This window comes from Oreochromis niloticus, linkage group LG9, assembly GCF_001858045.2.
Source record: "Oreochromis niloticus isolate F11D_XX linkage group LG9, O_niloticus_UMD_NMBU, whole genome shotgun sequence".
Lineage (NCBI taxonomy): Eukaryota > Metazoa > Chordata > Actinopteri > Cichliformes > Cichlidae > Oreochromis > Oreochromis niloticus.
The window spans coordinates 24,670,418-24,688,692 of NC_031974.2; the positions used below are offsets into that span (position 1 = coordinate 24,670,418).

General features: G+C 39.1%; 2 protein-coding genes across 2 annotated transcripts; both read left to right on the top strand.

The window, feature by feature from the left end:
• Nucleotides 1-5,112: 5,112 nt before the first annotated feature.
• On the top strand, nucleotides 5,113-10,740 carry LOC109203600 (B-cell receptor CD22-like). The gene is made up of 8 exons (XM_025910237.1): nucleotides 5,113-5,162; nucleotides 5,411-5,478; nucleotides 5,551-5,934; nucleotides 6,275-6,580; nucleotides 6,691-6,951; nucleotides 8,922-9,182; nucleotides 9,324-9,414; nucleotides 10,351-10,740. The coding sequence occupies exons 2-8, from the start codon at nucleotides 5,436-5,438 to the stop codon at nucleotides 10,598-10,600; spliced, it is 1,596 nt and encodes a 531-aa protein (XP_025766022.1). The 5' UTR covers nucleotides 5,113-5,162; nucleotides 5,411-5,435; the 3' UTR covers nucleotides 10,601-10,740.
• Nucleotides 10,741-15,641: 4,901 nt separating this feature from the next.
• LOC109203604 (sialic acid-binding Ig-like lectin 7) lies at nucleotides 15,642-18,036 on the top strand. The gene is made up of 6 exons (XM_019363235.2): nucleotides 15,642-15,709; nucleotides 16,152-16,535; nucleotides 16,878-17,174; nucleotides 17,248-17,508; nucleotides 17,754-17,835; nucleotides 17,940-18,036. Exons 1-6 carry the CDS (start codon nucleotides 15,667-15,669, stop codon nucleotides 18,019-18,021), a joined length of 1,149 nt encoding a protein of 382 aa, XP_019218780.1. The 5' UTR covers nucleotides 15,642-15,666; the 3' UTR covers nucleotides 18,022-18,036.
• Nucleotides 18,037-18,275: the final 239 nt, after the last annotated feature.

Consider the following 18,275-nt stretch of genomic DNA (forward strand, 5'->3'; position numbering starts at 1 on the left):
GTTGGTCCTGGCTCAGCTTCGGCGCCTTGTGAGCTCATCACTGGACCCACTTCAGTTTGCCTACCAGCCTGGCATTGGAGCGGATGATGCCATCATTCACCTCCTACATCGTTCCCTCTCTCACCTGGAGACCGCTGGGAGCACTGTGAGAATCATGTTCTTTGATTTCTCCAGTGCCTTCAACACCATTCTTCCCTCGGTTCTGAAGGACAAGCTGGAGAACTCTGGAGTGGACCATCACCTCACTACCTGGATTTTGGACTACCTCACCAACCGACCACAGTATGTGAGGACTCAGGGCTGTGTGTCAGACAGGGTCGTCTGCAGTACGGGGGCCCCACAGGGAACGGTTCTGGCTCCGTTCCTCTTCACCATCTACACTGCAGACTTCTCCCACAACTCCACCCAGTGCTTCCTGCAGAAGTTCTCTGATGACTCTGCAATAGTCGGCCTCATCACTGATGGGGACGACAAGGAGTACAGAGGACTGACTCAGGACTTTGTGGACTGGTGCCAGCTGAACTACCTCCAGATCAATGCCAGTAAAACCAAGGAGCTGATGGTAGACTTCCGCAGGCACAAACATCCTCCACTGCAGCCACTGAACATCCAAGGTATGGACATCGAGGCTGTGGACAGCTACAGGTACCTTGGTGTTCATCTGAACAGCAAACTGGACTGGACTCATAACTCAGACGCCCTCTACAGGAAATGGCAGAGCAGACTGTACCTGCTGTGGAGACTCAGGTCGTTTGGAGTGGAGGGCCCACTCCTGAAGACCTTCTATGACTCTGTGGTGGCCTCAGCCATCTTTTACGGTGTGGTCTACTGGGGTGGCAGCATCTCTGCTGGGGACAGGAAGAGACTGAACAGGCTGATCCAAAGGGCCAGCTCTGTTCTAGGATGCCCTCTGGACCCAGTGGAGGTGGTGAGTGACAGGAGAATGGTGGCTAAGCTGTCATCCCTGTTGGACAACATCTCCGACCCCATGCATAAGACTGTGACAGCACTGAGCAGCTCTTTCAGTGGGAGACTGCGGCACCCACGGTGTGGGACGGAGAGATTTCACAGGTCTTTCCTCCCCACTGCTGTCAGACTCCACAACAAAGACTTTAACTGATCAAACACACACATCCACACATGTGCAATAACACTAATGTGCAATAATCTTCCTGGGATCGTTGTATTTTTTACTCAGTTGTATATAGCATTTATATTCTATTTTTATCTTATTGTATATTTTATTCTATTTTATTCTACTGTATATAGTATTTTATTTTATTCTATTCTGTACAGTTGTGTACTGTATTTATTCTTATTTTATTTTATTCTAATTTTTGCTTCATAACTTTTGCACTGTCCACTTCCTGCTGTGACAAACAAATTTCCCACATGTGGGACTAATAAAGGTTATCTTATCTTATCTTATCTTTTGCTCCAAAAGTGGCAAATATCCAACTCAGACAGTCTTTTCAAATGTCCATTCACACACAGTGAAGTTGCAGCTCGTTGGAAATGCACATCCATCCATCCAGTCATGCTGATGCCATTTTTCTCCTTGCTGTCGCTGTCTTGCACAGCTGTTGCTGCTGCTGGACCTTTTCTTCACTGCTCAGGACACTGCTGTGAGCTCCTGATATCCATCTCGTTGTTCTGGAACTGCATTTCTAGTTTTCAGGGAAAGATTCTTGGAGCTTGTGTTCTCAAACACATGGAAGTTAAGCTGTAAAACCATTCAACCAAAACTTGGCTTGAGTGTTTCTAATGATGTTAACCTATAGTTTTCTTCCGACTGCTGCACGTGGAAAATTGATCCGGGTCTGCTCTTCACCTGCAAGTGACACACTGAGACATTTTGATCATTGTTCTCATTGCTTAAAACAACACATCTCCCCTCTCTGGCTCTGAACTCCCCTTTCTTAAAAACCCAGAAAGATTTTAGTTGTTCTACTCTCTTCCTATTTTATTGCTTATTTTCCTTTTTTACTTATTTTCATCAACAAGTCTGCAAAATTTTTGTGTGTCCACCCTAGGGGAGCTGGTGGCCTGCAGTACCACCCTCTCCCGCTAGTTGGAAACAACTTTTACACACATTTCTACACTCCTCTCTTTTTTTTTTTGTTCCCCATTTTCATCCCCATTTTCACAGTTTTTTTACACACACAATCTTTTCCCACACAACCATTCTCTGCAATCTTACACACCACACATTTACTCAGTCCTTACCATACAGTCAGTTATTGAGTTTTGTCTCTGGCGGCCTGGTGGAATGTCTGCCGCAGTCGCCTCTCGAGCCGCTAATCCGGCTCCGCTGACTGCCCCTGGAATCTAGATTCTCTTCCTACTACACAAGGCGTCCCCCGTGAGGTTCCTTGCCTTCTACGGACCAAGGAACGAACACCGCCACCCCCAGTCTCCTTTGAAGAAGTTAGGATCTTTTAGAAGACACTAGGGATGTCACTCCGTGATTCTACACGAAGACTCTCCGTGATTCTACACGAAGACTCCCTCGGAGCTCTTGCCCTGAAAGGTCGTAACACACCTTCTCGGGCTCCCCGAAGGCTGCAACACGCTCACTTCTTCGGCCAGAAACAAAATTCTCGTGACTTGTTACAAGTTAGCTATCACTCACCCATCTGCAGGAGTCCCCTCAAAATCGATGGTCTCGGTGGTTGCTGAAACACGCGGCTCCATGACTCCTCCATTTCCTTTGCTTCAACAGCCGGTAGGACAAAGGTACCTTTTCCCTCAGGGGTGATCAGCCCGTCCACGGAACCGTTGTTCAGCGACCACACGGACCACCCTGCTCGCAGCGCCATTCTGTTGTGGAAGCTTTCCACTTAAATAAAGCCTGCAGATGAGCGGTGAGCAGTAGCTAACATTCTTTAATCAAAACACACAGAACAGAAAACCAAGCTTGTGGAGAGCCTGCATGACCGCGGGGCAGGTCAGCAGAGTCTCACTGAGCCTAACATGGCTCTCAGTTAAATACCTTCCACAGGAACAAAAGGCAGTACACAGCTGTTTCACACCTTAAGGTTCACACTCCCTTGCTACCTCCCAGAGTCCTTGAAGAGACAAAAGATTCCTTCCTGTGGAGTTGTCTGCTTCCCCCAACTTCCTAAATAGACCCCCACCATTTGTCTTACAGTATGGGTGTCAGACATGTTAAAATCCAGTGGCACCAAGGCATTATACAATAAAATAATGTGATTAGTACGTAAGTAAAAGAAATTCCTTTACAGAACTTACAAGCTTTGAGTGAGTGACAGAAAAAAGAATATTTGAGGGTGAAGATTTAGACTGTCACAGTCACTTCCTCTTTTGCAGAACATAATCAGGAAGGACAAGACTGACTGTTCATATGTTTTATTGTAGTTCTGTTTCGTTTTATTCTACAATCTCCAAAAAAAACACACCACGAAATAGAGGAACCAAAGTATGTCTTTGTCAAATTAGTATGTGTAGAGCAACAATTTCATAATAAATTAGATGCAGGTTTTCCATTGTTCTTGCAATTTGTGAAAGATCTGCCGTACTTCTTTTGTCATAAACCAGTGCATGTGTGGGTTCTTGGCTTCCTGGCTGATCAATCAAATTGAATAAGTCAGAAGTAGGCTGCACCAGAGCTGCACTGTGAGTGTCACAACAAGTGTTCTTAGTAGTGTTTATGCAAAGAGTATTTGAGTCTTTAATTGACAATAAATCTATAAAATACTCCAATAACCTGTTTTATTTTTCTTTGTGAAGAACTTTGGGTCTTTTATGGATAAGTGTGAATTCAAACTTCATAAAATTTACAACTGTACTGTACACATAGATCACACTGAAGAATACATGTTCTTAGTTTCAGACTGAGTTGTTTTTTGATGTGAATAGAAGAGATGCTATCAAGCCCTAAGACCAGCCAAGGCCCAGCTAGGGGCCCATCACAGATCTGCTGTCCATTTTAAGTCACTGTATCTGTACTATAATAGCAGAACCAATGACATGTGTGACGTGTAACACATGTGAGACCTGTGATTGAGCAGAAGACCAGCTTCCACCCTGACTGTAAAGCACCTGTTAGCTCAGTGATCTGCCATCAACAACAGGAAGCTACTAGTAAAGCTGGATATCAACAGGCTACAATACAAGCGGAACAGCACTGAATGAGCAAATCCTGATGTCAGAGGTCATCACTCCAGTGAACATGTCTCCACTGCACTGAGTCCAGTGCTGGTTTGCTTTATGCCACTGTAGTCCATGCTTTGCATTGTGCTTGGTGATGTAATGATAAAGCTACTTGAGCATGGAAACCCATTCCATGAAGAACTCTACATGAGGGGTGTCAAACTCATTTTACCTCCAGGCCACATATAGCCCATTTTGATCTTAAGTGGACTGGACCACTTAAACGATCATTAAGACTGAGATCTGATTTTGGGAATAAACTAATTCAGATGAACAATTTGTAATATTTGTACTGTAATGTTTTATCAAATAAATCTACTAGATGGACTGATTAGGGTTTTGCATTTTGACCAATAAAATTAGAAATAATTTGTCATTTAGTGTATCTATACATGTATCTATATCTATAGATACATGTTAGTTCATTAGATGGAGGGATTTAATAGCTTATATTTCTCATGTATCATATTAATGAATATTTCCTAAATCCAAATTTACATTTGTGGCTTCATTAAACATGGCTTAATTAAAAATGGCTTAACATTTATTGAGCACAGATATAAAATACGTTTTGTCTACAACTAAACTCATGAGCCAGAAATCAAATGCCTGGTGTTGCTGCTCAACAACCAAATTGTACTGTTACTGTGCATTTCCCACACTTTGTGATTAATTTAAGTCCTGATGCAGTCACTGCAGATGTGCTAAAAGATGCATGTAAATATAAGTGCTTGTGGCAGACTGACTTCACTGTGTCCGTATTTTAAGGAAGTCTTATCTATCACAGGATATCAGCAGAACTGAAGAGTTTTTCTCAGAGGCATCGAGTGACGCCTCCAGCAGCTTTGTGACAAACTGACTTTAATGCACTTTCTTAAACAACAAGTTCTCTTTCTGTACTTCCTTCTTTCTAACATCGGCTGGGCGACACAGTTCACTGTAATTCTTCTGAAACTGTAAAACAATAAAACTACACTTGAGATTGTTTGGTAAGGAAACATTTTATTGCTTTTATTCAATAACTTTTTACATTTCTTTCACTGCACTGACAGGTTTTACAATAACTGCTTTGTGTTACATTTTTCATATTTCAACATGTTTTAAAGCAAAATCCTACAAGAAAATAAAAAAAAGAACTGTATGACTGAAAAGGAACAATTTTATGATAAAACTGCTTTAAAAATATTAAGTACAGTGTTTCAGCTCCATACGTGAAATTGTGTCTTTTTTAATCCAGGCAGTAGAGTAGTCTGTCTGTGAACATGGAGACAGTCAGCATGTTACTGATTGTACTGTTTGTTTCAGGTGAGTATTTCAGTATTTCAAAGTCATTATTGGAGATGTGTGAATGGATTAATCATTAAATTGTATTTACAGGTGCTTTAAATGGTTATTCCTATAAAGCAGACCTCTTCATAACTGCACCAAAGCAGCTGGAAGCACTGAGTGGATCTTGTTTGCAAATCCCATGTAGCTTCAGACCCAAAGATGAACAGAAATTTAACAACAAAAGTGAAATCTTTGGAGTGTGGATTAAAAATAATCGTGAATTTGCCAACGATCCGAACAATGTGATCTTCAACAGTAGTGGAGCAGTTAGCATCTATCCAATGAGTATTACTGGGAACCTGAGTCAGAGAGACTGCACCACTCTGTTTTCTAATTTAACCACAAAATACACACACACATACTTCTTCAGAGTAGAGAGTGAAACATTCAAGGCAACAGCTTCTTGTGATCCTCTTCAAATAACAGTCAGAGGTAAAGACTGTGTTTGTTTGTTTATTTTTTTGTTATTATATTACATTAATATTAAGCTAACATTTAGTACTTACTATGTAGTCTTTGATCTATTGTTTGATTATAATCAATATCTGTCGAGCAAATCTTGTATTAAAGTTGTAGTGATTGTCCCAGCATGACACTCAGAAGATTGTTTCTTATTATAACTTCTGCTCCACTTTTATGTTCAGGACTTGATTACATTTATAAATCAAAGTATGAATTTAGAACAAGTTTTGAAAGCATGAGGTTTGCAGATTTTAATCAGTGGTGCAAAGAGCAGTGTGATTTTATAATGAATATGTATGTGAAACCACAGATTCTCCTTGGAGGCCCAATATTACAATCCCAGGTGATCTGAAGGAGAAGGAGTCTGTCACTATAACCTGCTCAGCTCTCACTCCCTGTCCACACTCCCCTCCTCAACTCACCTGGAATCTCCAACAAGACTCTCACAACAAAATAGAGGAAAACACAGATGGAAACTTTACAACTAAAATCCAGCAGACCATCACTCTGTCAGACACAGATGATGGAAAGAAGATCAGCTGCTCTGCCAGATATCCTGTGAACCAAGGAAAAGACACCAAGACAGCAGAGACAGAAGAGACTCTCAGTGTTTCATGTAAGACAATCAGAGTTTGTTGTTGGATCCTGTCATCATATCATTTGATTTATTGGGAAGTCAGCTGTTTAAAATGAATAATGGTGATTTCTGTCAATCTTTTTCTCCAGATGCTCCTAAAGACACCTCAGCATCCATCAGTCCATCAAGTTTGGTGTCAGCAGGCAGCTGGGTGAACCTGAACTGCTCCAGCAGACCCAAACCTCCAGTCAGCAGCTTCACCTGGTTCAAGAAGAGCAGAGATGGAGCTGTGCAAGTATCTGAAGGAGAGAGTTACAGCTTCAATGTAACAGATGGAGGAGTTTATTACTGTGTGGCCACTAATGATCTGGGTAATCAGACATCAGCAGAGATTAACGTGACTGTTGGAGGTAAAGTTACTCACCAGTTATTATTAAAAATGCATTTTCCTTTTTTTCTAATTTTCTTTGTGATAAAATTTATGAGCGAGAAGAAAAAGTAATCTGATTTATAACAGACTGAATTTTATTTCATGAAATCTCGATTGTACTTCATCCTTCACAGTGCAGTGGTTCAGCCTTGAAACATTAAAAACAAAAGTGTGTTCCTGCAGCAGGTTTCACACTGTTGTTTACATTTAATGGTTTTGTTTATTGCAATTCACCTTAAACGGTCTTATATACGTATACAGGGAGTGCAGAATTATTAGGCAAATGAGCATTTTGTCCACATCATCCTCTTCATGCATGTTGTCTTACTCCAAGCTGTATAGGCTCGAAAGCCTACTACCAATTAAGCATATTAGGTGATGTGCATCTCTGTAATGAGAAGGGGTGTGGTCTAATGACATCAACACCCTATATCAGGTGTGCATAATTATTAGGCAACTTTCTTTCCTTTGGCCAAATGGGTCAAAAGAAGGACTTGACAGGCTCAGAAAAGTCAAAAATAGTGAGATATCTTGCAGAGGGATGCAGCAGTCTTAAAATTGCAAAGCTTCTGAAGCGTGATCATCGAACAATCAAGCATTTCATTCAAAATAGTCAACAGGGTCGCAAGAAGCGTGTGGAAAAACCAAGGTGCAAAATAACTGCCCATGAACTGAGAAAAGTCAAGCGTGCAGCTGCCAAGATGCCACTTGCCACCAGTTTGGCCATATTTCAGAGCTGCAACATCACTGGAGTGCCCAAAAGCACAAGGTGTGCAATACTCAGAGACATGGCCAAGGTAAGAAAGGCTGAAAGACGACCACCACTGAACAAGACACACAAGCTGAAACGTCAAGACTGGGCCAAGAAATATCTCAAGACTGATTTTTCTAAGGTTTTATGGACTGATGAAATGAGAGTGAGTCTTGATGGGCCAGATGGATGGGCCCGTGGCTGGATTGGTAAAGGGCAGAGAGCTCCAGTCCCACTCAGACGCCAGCAAGGTGGAGGTGGAGTACTGGTTTGGGCTGGTATCATCAAAGATGAGCTTGTGGGGCCTTTTCGGGTTGAGGATGGAGTCAAGCTCAACTCCCAGTCCTACTGCCAGTTTCTGGAAGACACCTTCTTCAAGCAGTGGTACAGGAAGAAGTCTGCATCCTTCAAGAAAAACATGATTTTCATGCAGGACAATGCTCCATCACATGCGTCCAAGTACTCCACAGCGTGGCTGGCAAGAAAGGGTATAAAAGAAGAAAAACTAATGACATGGCCTCCTTGTTCACCTGATCTGAACCCCATTGAGAACCTGTGGTCCATCATCAAATGTGAGATTTACAAGGAGGGAAAACAGTACACCTCTCTGAACAGTGTCTGGGAGGCTGTGGTTGCTGCTGCACGCAATGTTGATGGTGAACAGATCAAAACACTGACAGAATCCATGGATGGCAGGCTTTTGAGTGTCCTTGCAAAGAAAGGTGGCTATATTGGTCGCTGATTTGTTTTTGTTTTGTTTTTGAATGTCAGAAATGTATATTTGTGAATGTGGAGATGTTATATTGGTTTCACTGGTAAAAATAAATAATTGAAATGGGTATATATTTGTTTTTTGTTAAGTTGCCTAATAATTATGCACAGTAATAGTCACCTGCACACACAGATATCCCCCTAAAATAGCTAAAACTAAAAACAAACTAAAAACTACTTCCAAAAACATTCAGCTTTGATATTAATGAGTTTTTTGGGTTCATTGAGAACATGGTTGTTGTTCAATAATAAAATTCCTCAAAAATACAACTTGCCTAATAATTCTGCACTCCCTGTACTGTTGCATTACTGAAACCTGGATGGTGTCTACGCGATAGTGAAGACTGAGGGAATTATAATGCTTGTGAGCACACTGTTCATCTTTCACTACTGACAGAATTTGATCTATGGGATATTCTTTTGTCCAGATGCTCCTAAAAACACCTCAGCATCCATCAGTCCATCAGGTTTGGTGTCAGCAGGCAGCTGGGTGAAGCTGACCTGCTCCAGCAGAGTCAAACCTCCAGTCAGCAGCTTCACCTGGTTCAAGAAGAGCAGAGATGGAGCTGTGAAAGTATCTGAGGGAGAGATTTACAGCTTCAATGTAACAGATGGAGGAGTTTATTACTGTGTGGCCACTAATGATCTGGGTAATCAGACATCAGCAGAGATTAATGTGACTGTTGGAGGTAAAGTTAGGTCAAAGCCACTGATGTGTTGTATGCTCTTATCTAATTTTTCTTCTTCTTTTCTTTTCTTAAAATTAATCCTTATGGTGGTGTTGCATCTTTTTAACTCATGTGTTTTTTCTTATTGATCTTGTTTTTCAGGAGGGGAGAATGGTAGCTCCTTCCCAACATGGCTTCTTCTTGGAGGAATCCTTGGATTCATCTTACTTGTCTGCCTTATTATCTTTGTTTGGTAAATATTACATCACAGCAGAAAATATGATCTGTTACTTCCACATTAGTTGCCATTACCTGTCACTGACATGGTAGCTACACATGAAAGACATGCGTTTACTCACAAATATATTTAACCCAAAACAGAGGACAGTTAAGTCATATTTAAGTCTTAGACCCCAACTCTCCCAGTACTGGGGGCAACAAGGGGGGAAGATCCAATTTCATGGGCCATGATGTCAGATCTGTTATGTATAGTCATGTGTTGTATGCACAGAAACAAGCGAATCTCAAAGAAGCTCATAAAAAAACATTTCTACAACCACTAAACAGTTAATACAACAGAAAATTAAAACAGCAGGTACGTGCATTTTGTAAAATGATGTCAAGTTAAACAACTGAATTCTCCGTTCACTCGACAGCATGTAACCAGGCAAATAGTACATTATTTAAAGGCTGACATGTCACAGATTCCAAAACTGCAAGTTTTGTGAAGCTTCAACCAAAATTCACAGAACCAGCAGCAAAACACAACCAAAACTATGCTTCACATTTGAAAAACAGTAACATGTCTTCAGCTTTACCTTTGCTGTCTTACTTCCAAAACTTAAATAAATCGTGGTTATAACACATTTCCTGAAAAACTTCATCCAAACATTGCCCCAGAGCCATTTCCCATAAAAAATCACAATTTTCTGCCCAGTTACAGAGATTTGACGACAGCGAGTGTCGTGTATTTTGCGTCATTCACCTTACAGTTTATGATTGGTGGGACTGATGTAAACATGGTGACATTATGGTGATACTATTGGCTCAAACAGCAACATCTGCAATAATATTTAAACAGCTCATGAAGTCTCACAAGGTTTAGCTTTATTTTGATACCAAGATTATTTACAGAGAGTTTGTAATAGCAGAAAGATACTGTATTCATTTTGGGTATTTGATTTTCAAGCAGGAACCTCAGAAAAGTAAGTGAAGAGCCAGCAAGTAAATCGGAAGGAGAAGAAGAAAACATCCATTATGGAGAGATCAGCTTCTCTGTGCTGAGATATGAAGCATCCACTGACTCAGTGCAGTACAGAGGACAGCAGCAGGATACGGTGTACGCACAGGTGAAAGTTAACAAGACAGAAAACAGAGAGCACGCTCACGTCCAAGAGGAAGTGTACGCTCAGGTGAACAAAAAAGTAACATTAGATTAACAAAGTGTATTAAAGAAACACACACACAGAACCTGCACATAAAAATGTCATTTTTATGGTTTAGTGCTGTTTAGTTTACTTACTTAAAATCACATATCACATCCTGCAGCTTTTTATGTTCAGCTTTAATTTCACACGTCTGTTTTCAGTTGACTTTTTTGTTTAGGTTTGTCTTAAATACGTGTAAATAGATGTTGCAGCACTCCAATAAGGAACTACTTTACATGACAGTTGAGACATTTCTGCAAATGACTAGAAACCTCCACATACTGTCGCTTTTTAAAATTATTTTAGTGATCATCATGTTCATACAGTATTTTCATGTTGTGTGTGATCTTGAATGATTTATAATTTACATTGTAGACATGTTGAAATTAAAGTACAAAAGTTCGTCACAGGTAATTTGTTTAAATGGCTGTAGAGAAGCTGGCATCAAAACATGTCTGTAAACTTATTAAATGCGCTCAATAAAATATGTTTACTTAATTTAAAGTGTTTTTGTGTGATATTTAATATTATTTATGCTAAAGGTTTACTCTGTATTTTGTGATGTGAAGCGCTGGATGTCTTTTTCTTATCTAAATAAGTGGATAAGAAATTTATTTTGTCTTCAAACTCTCCATGTTTCATATGTTGGACACTGCTAGATAATTACTTATAACAGTCAAAGAGACTTATTGCTAACTTAAATTATTCCAAGCATGCTTAATAACTTTCTGTGTTAAGCTGTTTTGATCTTGCACACTTTGTCCTGTGAATACGTCCGATCACATGAGCCAAGGTGTGAAAAAGGGTGTGGGTCATTGTCAGCAGAGGTTTCAGGTGAAACAATTGTGAGACCTTAACTCACCCTATCATGTGACCTATTGAGATCAACTGACGCAAGACTGTTCGGTGCTGGGAGTGAAAACGAGGAGGTTTGGTTGCAGACACACATCAAGTAATTGGTTGCTAAAATGTTTAATGGAAGCTGAGTGTGGTGCCAGTTTTCTGGGTAAAGGATCTGTGGGCTTTATAAATATTACTTATTATAACAACAGGTTATTTACTGATTGAGGGTGATGATGGTGCGTGTTTTTTTGTCATTGGACGTTTCAATGTGGTCACATAGTTTATGCCTGAATTTGGTGAGATTTAAACCAACAGGATGTAAAGCTTTGATCTTGTTGCAGGTACAGCTTTTTATGATTTATGAGTGTTTTAAATTATGATCTTTTGAATGTTCACATTTATATTGTGTGTGGGAAGGGTTGATTTTTTTTTTGTTTGTGTCCCTTTCTTGTTGTCCTTCAGCTCATGTAGGGCTATCAGACCTAAACATCTGGGTGTTTATCTTGTAAGAGCAGAGTAACTTCTTTAATTTTCATCACTTCCTTCAAAATCTGCTTCATGTGATATACATTTCTAATTTTACTCGAGTACTGATGCCTAACTTGTTTGCAGAGGGTGTATCTATGTATGAACTGAATGTGCTTCCTTCAAAGCTTTGGTGTGATCATTTGCATTGCAATGAAACACTTATTGTTTGTTGTACTTAAGTTACAGCTTAGACATTTGCTGATGATTAACCCTTTTTATGGCCTGGTGCTGTTTGAAATATAATTTCAGTATTTAAAAACTGAGCACTTTGTTAATAAATGTATCAGACTCTCTCAAATTGTATAGATGTCTCACATAGATGAGAAAAACGTTTAACTGACATCATGTGATACGTATCAGCCTGTAGATTTCACCATACATGGGTTGTTTTGACATATCCAGCATACACGTTAAAATAATAAATAAAACAAAAAATCTGTTAAGATTAAAACCTTTAGATTTTAGGAAAAATCGAATCTTTATCCCTTCTTCTCTCAGCTTACTTTTTTATATATCGCTTCACTACTACATGTAAAATACATTACTGCTGATACAGTGTGACTATTAAAAGAGCCTTCAGTTTTCAGGCTCCTCTTCTGTTCAACCAGCTTCCAGTTTGGAATAGAGACATAGACACTATCTCTACTTTTAAGATTAGGCTTAAAACTTTCATTTTTGCTAAAGCATATAGTTAGGGCTGGATCAGGTGACCCTGAATCCTCCCTTAGTTACGCTCCAATAGGCATGGGCTGCTGGGAGATTCCCATGATGTATTGAGTGTTCTTCTTCAGTCACCTTGCTCACTCACTATATGTTAATAGAGCTCTCTGCACTGAATCATACTTGTTATTAATCTCTGTCTCTCTTCCACAGCATGTCTTTTGTCCTGACTTCGTTCTCTCACCCCAGTCGCAGCAGATGGTCGCCCCTCCCTGAGTCTGGTTCTGCCGGTGGTTTCCTCCTTTCCACTGTCACTGTTCTCTGTATGTATTACTTTAGGATCTACCTTACAATGTAAAGTGCCTTGAGGCAACTGTTTTTGTGATTTGACACTGTATAAATAAAATTGTATTGACTTAATACTGACTAGAAGCTAAAAGCATATCATTAATCAAACCACTGCAGGATGGAAAACATAGATATATAATGGTAGTTCAAACCAATCATATAACACTGCAGTACACGCTTTGCCATGATACTGGGTTATACTGAAGCTGATGTACACACAAAGACTGAAGTTTTTCTCTTCAGCTTTAACACTGCAAGTTTAATTGTTGAATGCAGTCAGCTGGGCTGTGCAGCTTGTAACAGCTAGAATAGGGGGAGATAGAGTGAGACAGAGGCTGCGAATCTGTCACTGGGCCACTGAATTTCTTGTTCTTATGTTCTTAATTTATAAGAACATATTTTACTTTGCATCCAAGAAAACTGCACTTTCCTAAACAGCATGGACTTTGTACCTGCTGTTTAGTTGTGCTGAAATTTCTTCACTCCATTAAAAGGTTGAACTTACAAGCTTTGAGTGAGTGAGAGAAAAAAGAATATTTGAGGGTGAAGATTTAGACTGTCACAGTGACTTCCTCAGGAAGGACATGACTGGCTTTACTTTTACATTGTTTTAGTCTTTGGGTGTTTCATTACTACTTTTCTCTGACACTGGGAGCATCTATTTCATATGTTTTATTGTAATTCTGTTTCATTTTATTCTACAATCTAAAAAAAACACCACGCAATAGAAGTGTAGAGCAACAATTTCACAATTTCGTAATAAATTAGATGCAAGTCTTCCATTGTTCTGCAATTGTGCAATTTGTGAAAGATCTGCCGTACTTCTTTTGTCATAAACCAGTGCATGTGTGGGTTCTTCACTTCCTGGCTGATCAATCAAATTGAATAAGTTAGAAGTAGGCTGCACCAGAGCTGCACTGAGTGTCACAACAAGTGTTCTTAGTAGTGTTTATGCAAAGAGTATTTGAGTCTTTAATTGACAATAAATCTATAAAATACTCCGATAACCTGTTTTAGTTTTTCTTTGTGAAGAACTTTGGGTCTTTTATGGATAAGAGTGAATTGAAACTTCATAAAATTTACAACTGTACTGTACACATAGATCACACTGAAGAATACATGCTCTTAGTTTCAGACTGAGTTGTTTTTTGATGTGAATAGAAGAGATGCTATCAAGCCCTAAGACCAGCCAAGGCCCAGCTAGGGGCCCATCACAGATCTGCTGTCCATTTTAAGTCACTGTATCTGTACTATAATAGCAGAACCAATGACATGTGTGACGTGTGATTGAGCAGAAGACCAGCTTCCACCCTGACTGTAAAGCACCTGTTAGCTCAGTGATCTGCCATCAACAACAGGAAGCTACTAGTAAAGCTGGATATCAACAGGCTACAATACAAGCGGAACAGCACTGAATGAGCAAATCCTGATGTCAGAGGTCATCACTCCAGTGAACACGTCTCCACTGCACTGAGTCCAGTGCTGGTTTGCTTTATGCCACTGTAGTCCATGCTTTGCATTGTGCTTGGTGATGTAATGATAAAGCTACTTGAGCATGGAAACCCATTCCATGAAGAACTCTACATGAGGGGTGTCAAACTCATTTTACCTCCAGGCCACATATAGCCCATTTTGATCTTAAGTGGACTGGACCACTTAAACGATCATTAAGACTGAGATCTGATTTTGGGAATAAACTAATTCAGATGAACAATTTGTAATATTTGTACTGTAATGTTTTATCAAATAAATCTACTAGATGGACTGATTAGGGTTTTGCATTTTGACCAATAAAATTAGAAATAATTTGTCATTTAGTGTATCTATACATGTATCTATATCTATAGATACATGTTAGTTCATTAGATGGAGGGATTTAATAGCTTATATTTCTCATGTATCATATTAATGAATATTTCCTAAATCCAAATTTACATTTGTGGCTTCATTAAACATGGCTTAATTAAAAATGGCTTAACATTTATTGAGCACAGATATAAAATACGTTTTGTCTACAACTAAACTCATGAGCCAGAAATCAAATGCCTGGTGTTGCTGCTCAACAACCAAATTGTACTGTTACTGTGCATTTCCCACACTTTGTGATTAATTTAAGTCCTGATGCAGTCACTGCAGATGTGCTAAAAGATGCATGTAAATATAAGTGCTTGTGGCAGACTGACTTCACTGTGTCCGTATTTTAAGGAAGTCTTATCTATCACAGGATATCAGCAGAACTGAAGAGTTTTTCTCAGAGGCATCGAGTGACGCCTCCAGCAGCTTTGTGACAAACTGACTTTAATGCACTTTCTTAAACAACAAGTTCTCTTTCTGTACTTCCTTCTTTCTAACATCGGCTGGGCGACACAGTTCACTGTAATTCTTCTGAAACTGTAAAACAATAAAACTACACTTGAGATTGTTTGGTAAGGAAACATTTTATTGCTTTTATTCAATAACTTTTTACATTTCTTTCACTGCACTGACAGGTTTTACAATAACTGCTTTGTGTTACATTTTTCATATTTCAACATGTTTTAAAGCAAAATCCTACAAGAAAATTAAAAAAAGAACTGTATGAATGAAAAGGAACAATTTTATGACAAAACTGCTTTAAAAATATTAAGTACAGTGTTTCAGCTCCATACGTGAAATGATGACTTTTTTAATCCAGGCAGTAGAGTAGTCTGTCTGTGAACATGGAGACAGTCAGCATGTTACTGATTGTACTGTTTGTTTCAGGTGAGTATTTCAGTATTTCAAAGTCATTATTGGAGTTATTTTACAATGTCAACTTCATTTACTAACAGAGTGAACATAGACCTACTTTTTGTACTGACTTTAAATTAAAATGTTTTATGTACAAAATGTTAACACACCTAAGGAACAAAAAACTTTGCTGGCACTTTCAAGCATTACAATAGACAGTTTTTGAAACTCTGATTATGAAGATTTCCATCTTACAGCAGATGGTGGTGGAAATGTTCCCGTCATCTCCTGAATATCACCTAAATGTTTAATTTAAAATGAAAATATGCAAATACAACTTTTTTTTTACACACTAACTAAAGTGTAGAGAATACTTTAATCAGAGATGAGAGTTTTGTTTGGGAGTAGAAAAACATGTAGTTATTTTGTTTGATATTGATGTGTGAATGGATTAATCATTAAATTGTATTTACAGGTGCTTTAAATGGTTATTCCTATAAAGCAGACCTCTTCATAACTGCACCAAAGCAGCTGGAAGCACTGAGTGGATCTTGTTTGCAAATCCCATGTAGCTTCAGACCCAAAGAAGAACAGAAATTTAACAACAAAAGTGAAATCTTTGGATTGTGGATTAAAAATAATCCTGAATTTGCCAATGATCCAAACAATGTGATCTTCAACAGTAGTGGAGCAGTTAGCATCTATCCAATGAGTATTACTGGGAACCTGAGTCAGAGAGACTGCACCACTCTGTTTTCTAATTTAACCACAAACTACACACACACATACTTCTTCAGAGTAGAGGGTGAACCATTCATGGCGACAGCTGCTTGTGATCCTCTTCAAATAACAGTCAGAGGTAAAGACTGTGTTTGTTTGTTTATTTTTTTTTGTTATTATATTACATTAATATTAAGCTAACATTTAGTACTTACTATCTAGTCTTTGATCTATTGTTTGATTATAATCAATATCTGTCGAGCAAATCTTGTATTAAAGTTGTAGTGATTGTCCCAGCATGACACTCAGAAGATTGTTTCTTATTATAACTTCTGCTCCACTTTTATGTTCAGGACTTGATTACATTTATAAATCAAAGTATGAATTTAGAACAAGTTTTGAAAGCATGAGGTTTGCAGATTTTAATCAGTGGTGCAAAGAGCAGTGTGATTTTATAATGAATATGTATGTGAAACCACAGATTCTTCTTGGAGGCCCAATATTACAATCCCAGGTGATCTGAAGGAGAAGGAGTCTGTCAATATAACCTGCTCAGCTCTCACTCCCTGTCCACACTCCCCTCCTCAACTCACCTGGAATCTCACACAAGACTCTCACAACAAAATAGAGGAAAACACAGATGGAAGCTTTACAACTAAAATCCAGCAGACCATCACTCTGTCAGACACACATGATGGAAAGAAGATCAGCTGCTCTGCCAGATATCCTGTGAACCAAGGAAAAGACACCAAGACAGCAGAGACTCTCAGTGTTTCATGTAAGACACTCAGAGTTTGTTGTTGGATCCTGTCAACATATCATGATTTATGAGACTTCATCTTTTCCTCCAGATGCTCCTAAAAACACCTCAGCATCCATCAGTCCATCAGGTTTGGTGTCAGCAGGCAGCTGGGTGAACCTGACCTGCTCCAGCAGAGCCAAACCTCCAGTCAGCAGCTTCACCTGGTTCAAGAAGAGCAGAGATGGAGCTGTGAAAGTATCTGAAGGAGAGATTTACAGCTTCAATGTAACAGATGGAGGAGTTTATTACTGTGTGGCCACTAATGATCTGGGTAATCAGACATCAGCAGAGAGTCATGTGACTGTTGGAGGTAAAGATACTCAGTATTAACTTTCAAAAGTTTTTTTTGGAATTATTCTTTTATGGTAGTCCTTAAAAGTGAGTTGAAAAGGTAGTAAATTTATCTTTACGAAGTTCAAACTTTGTACTTCATCCTACAACATGTGGTTGTTCAGTTGTTAGAATTGCAAAACTTTTTTTTTTCACCTTAACAGTTCTTATTTACTGTTAAATGTTCATGTCACATACTGTCTTAATCACTCTTCTTGCTTAAAGGTGGAAACCTGGTTGGTGTCTACAGTATAGTGAAGACTGTGGGAATCATAATGCTCGTGAGCACACTGATCGTTTTTGAGTGGTGAGACAAATGCTTCTGTGATACACGCATTAGAAATCAACTAACTCATCTGTAGTAAAACAAAATAATTCATTCTTTCTGGTTTCTTTGTTTTTTTCCATCAGCTGGTTCAGATCAAGACGCTCCAACAAACCAGAGACTGAAAGCTGTCAGATGAACAGAGTCACATCACAACACATCAACTAAAGTTTCCACAGGAGGTCTAACTCCATCTTAAATTATCGCTTAATTCACTGTAGTGATGTTCAACAGTTTGTACGTGACTGTTTTACTTTGAGTGTAGAGATGGTGTTTCAGGAATGGAAACATTTACTTTTTGCATAATTTCATGTAATTCCTTCACTGCCCTGAGTCTGTTAAACATGAGCTCCTTCAACATGACCATCTTATCTTTTATAGTCATATCCATGAATATTGATCAAGCACCACACTTCTGTAAG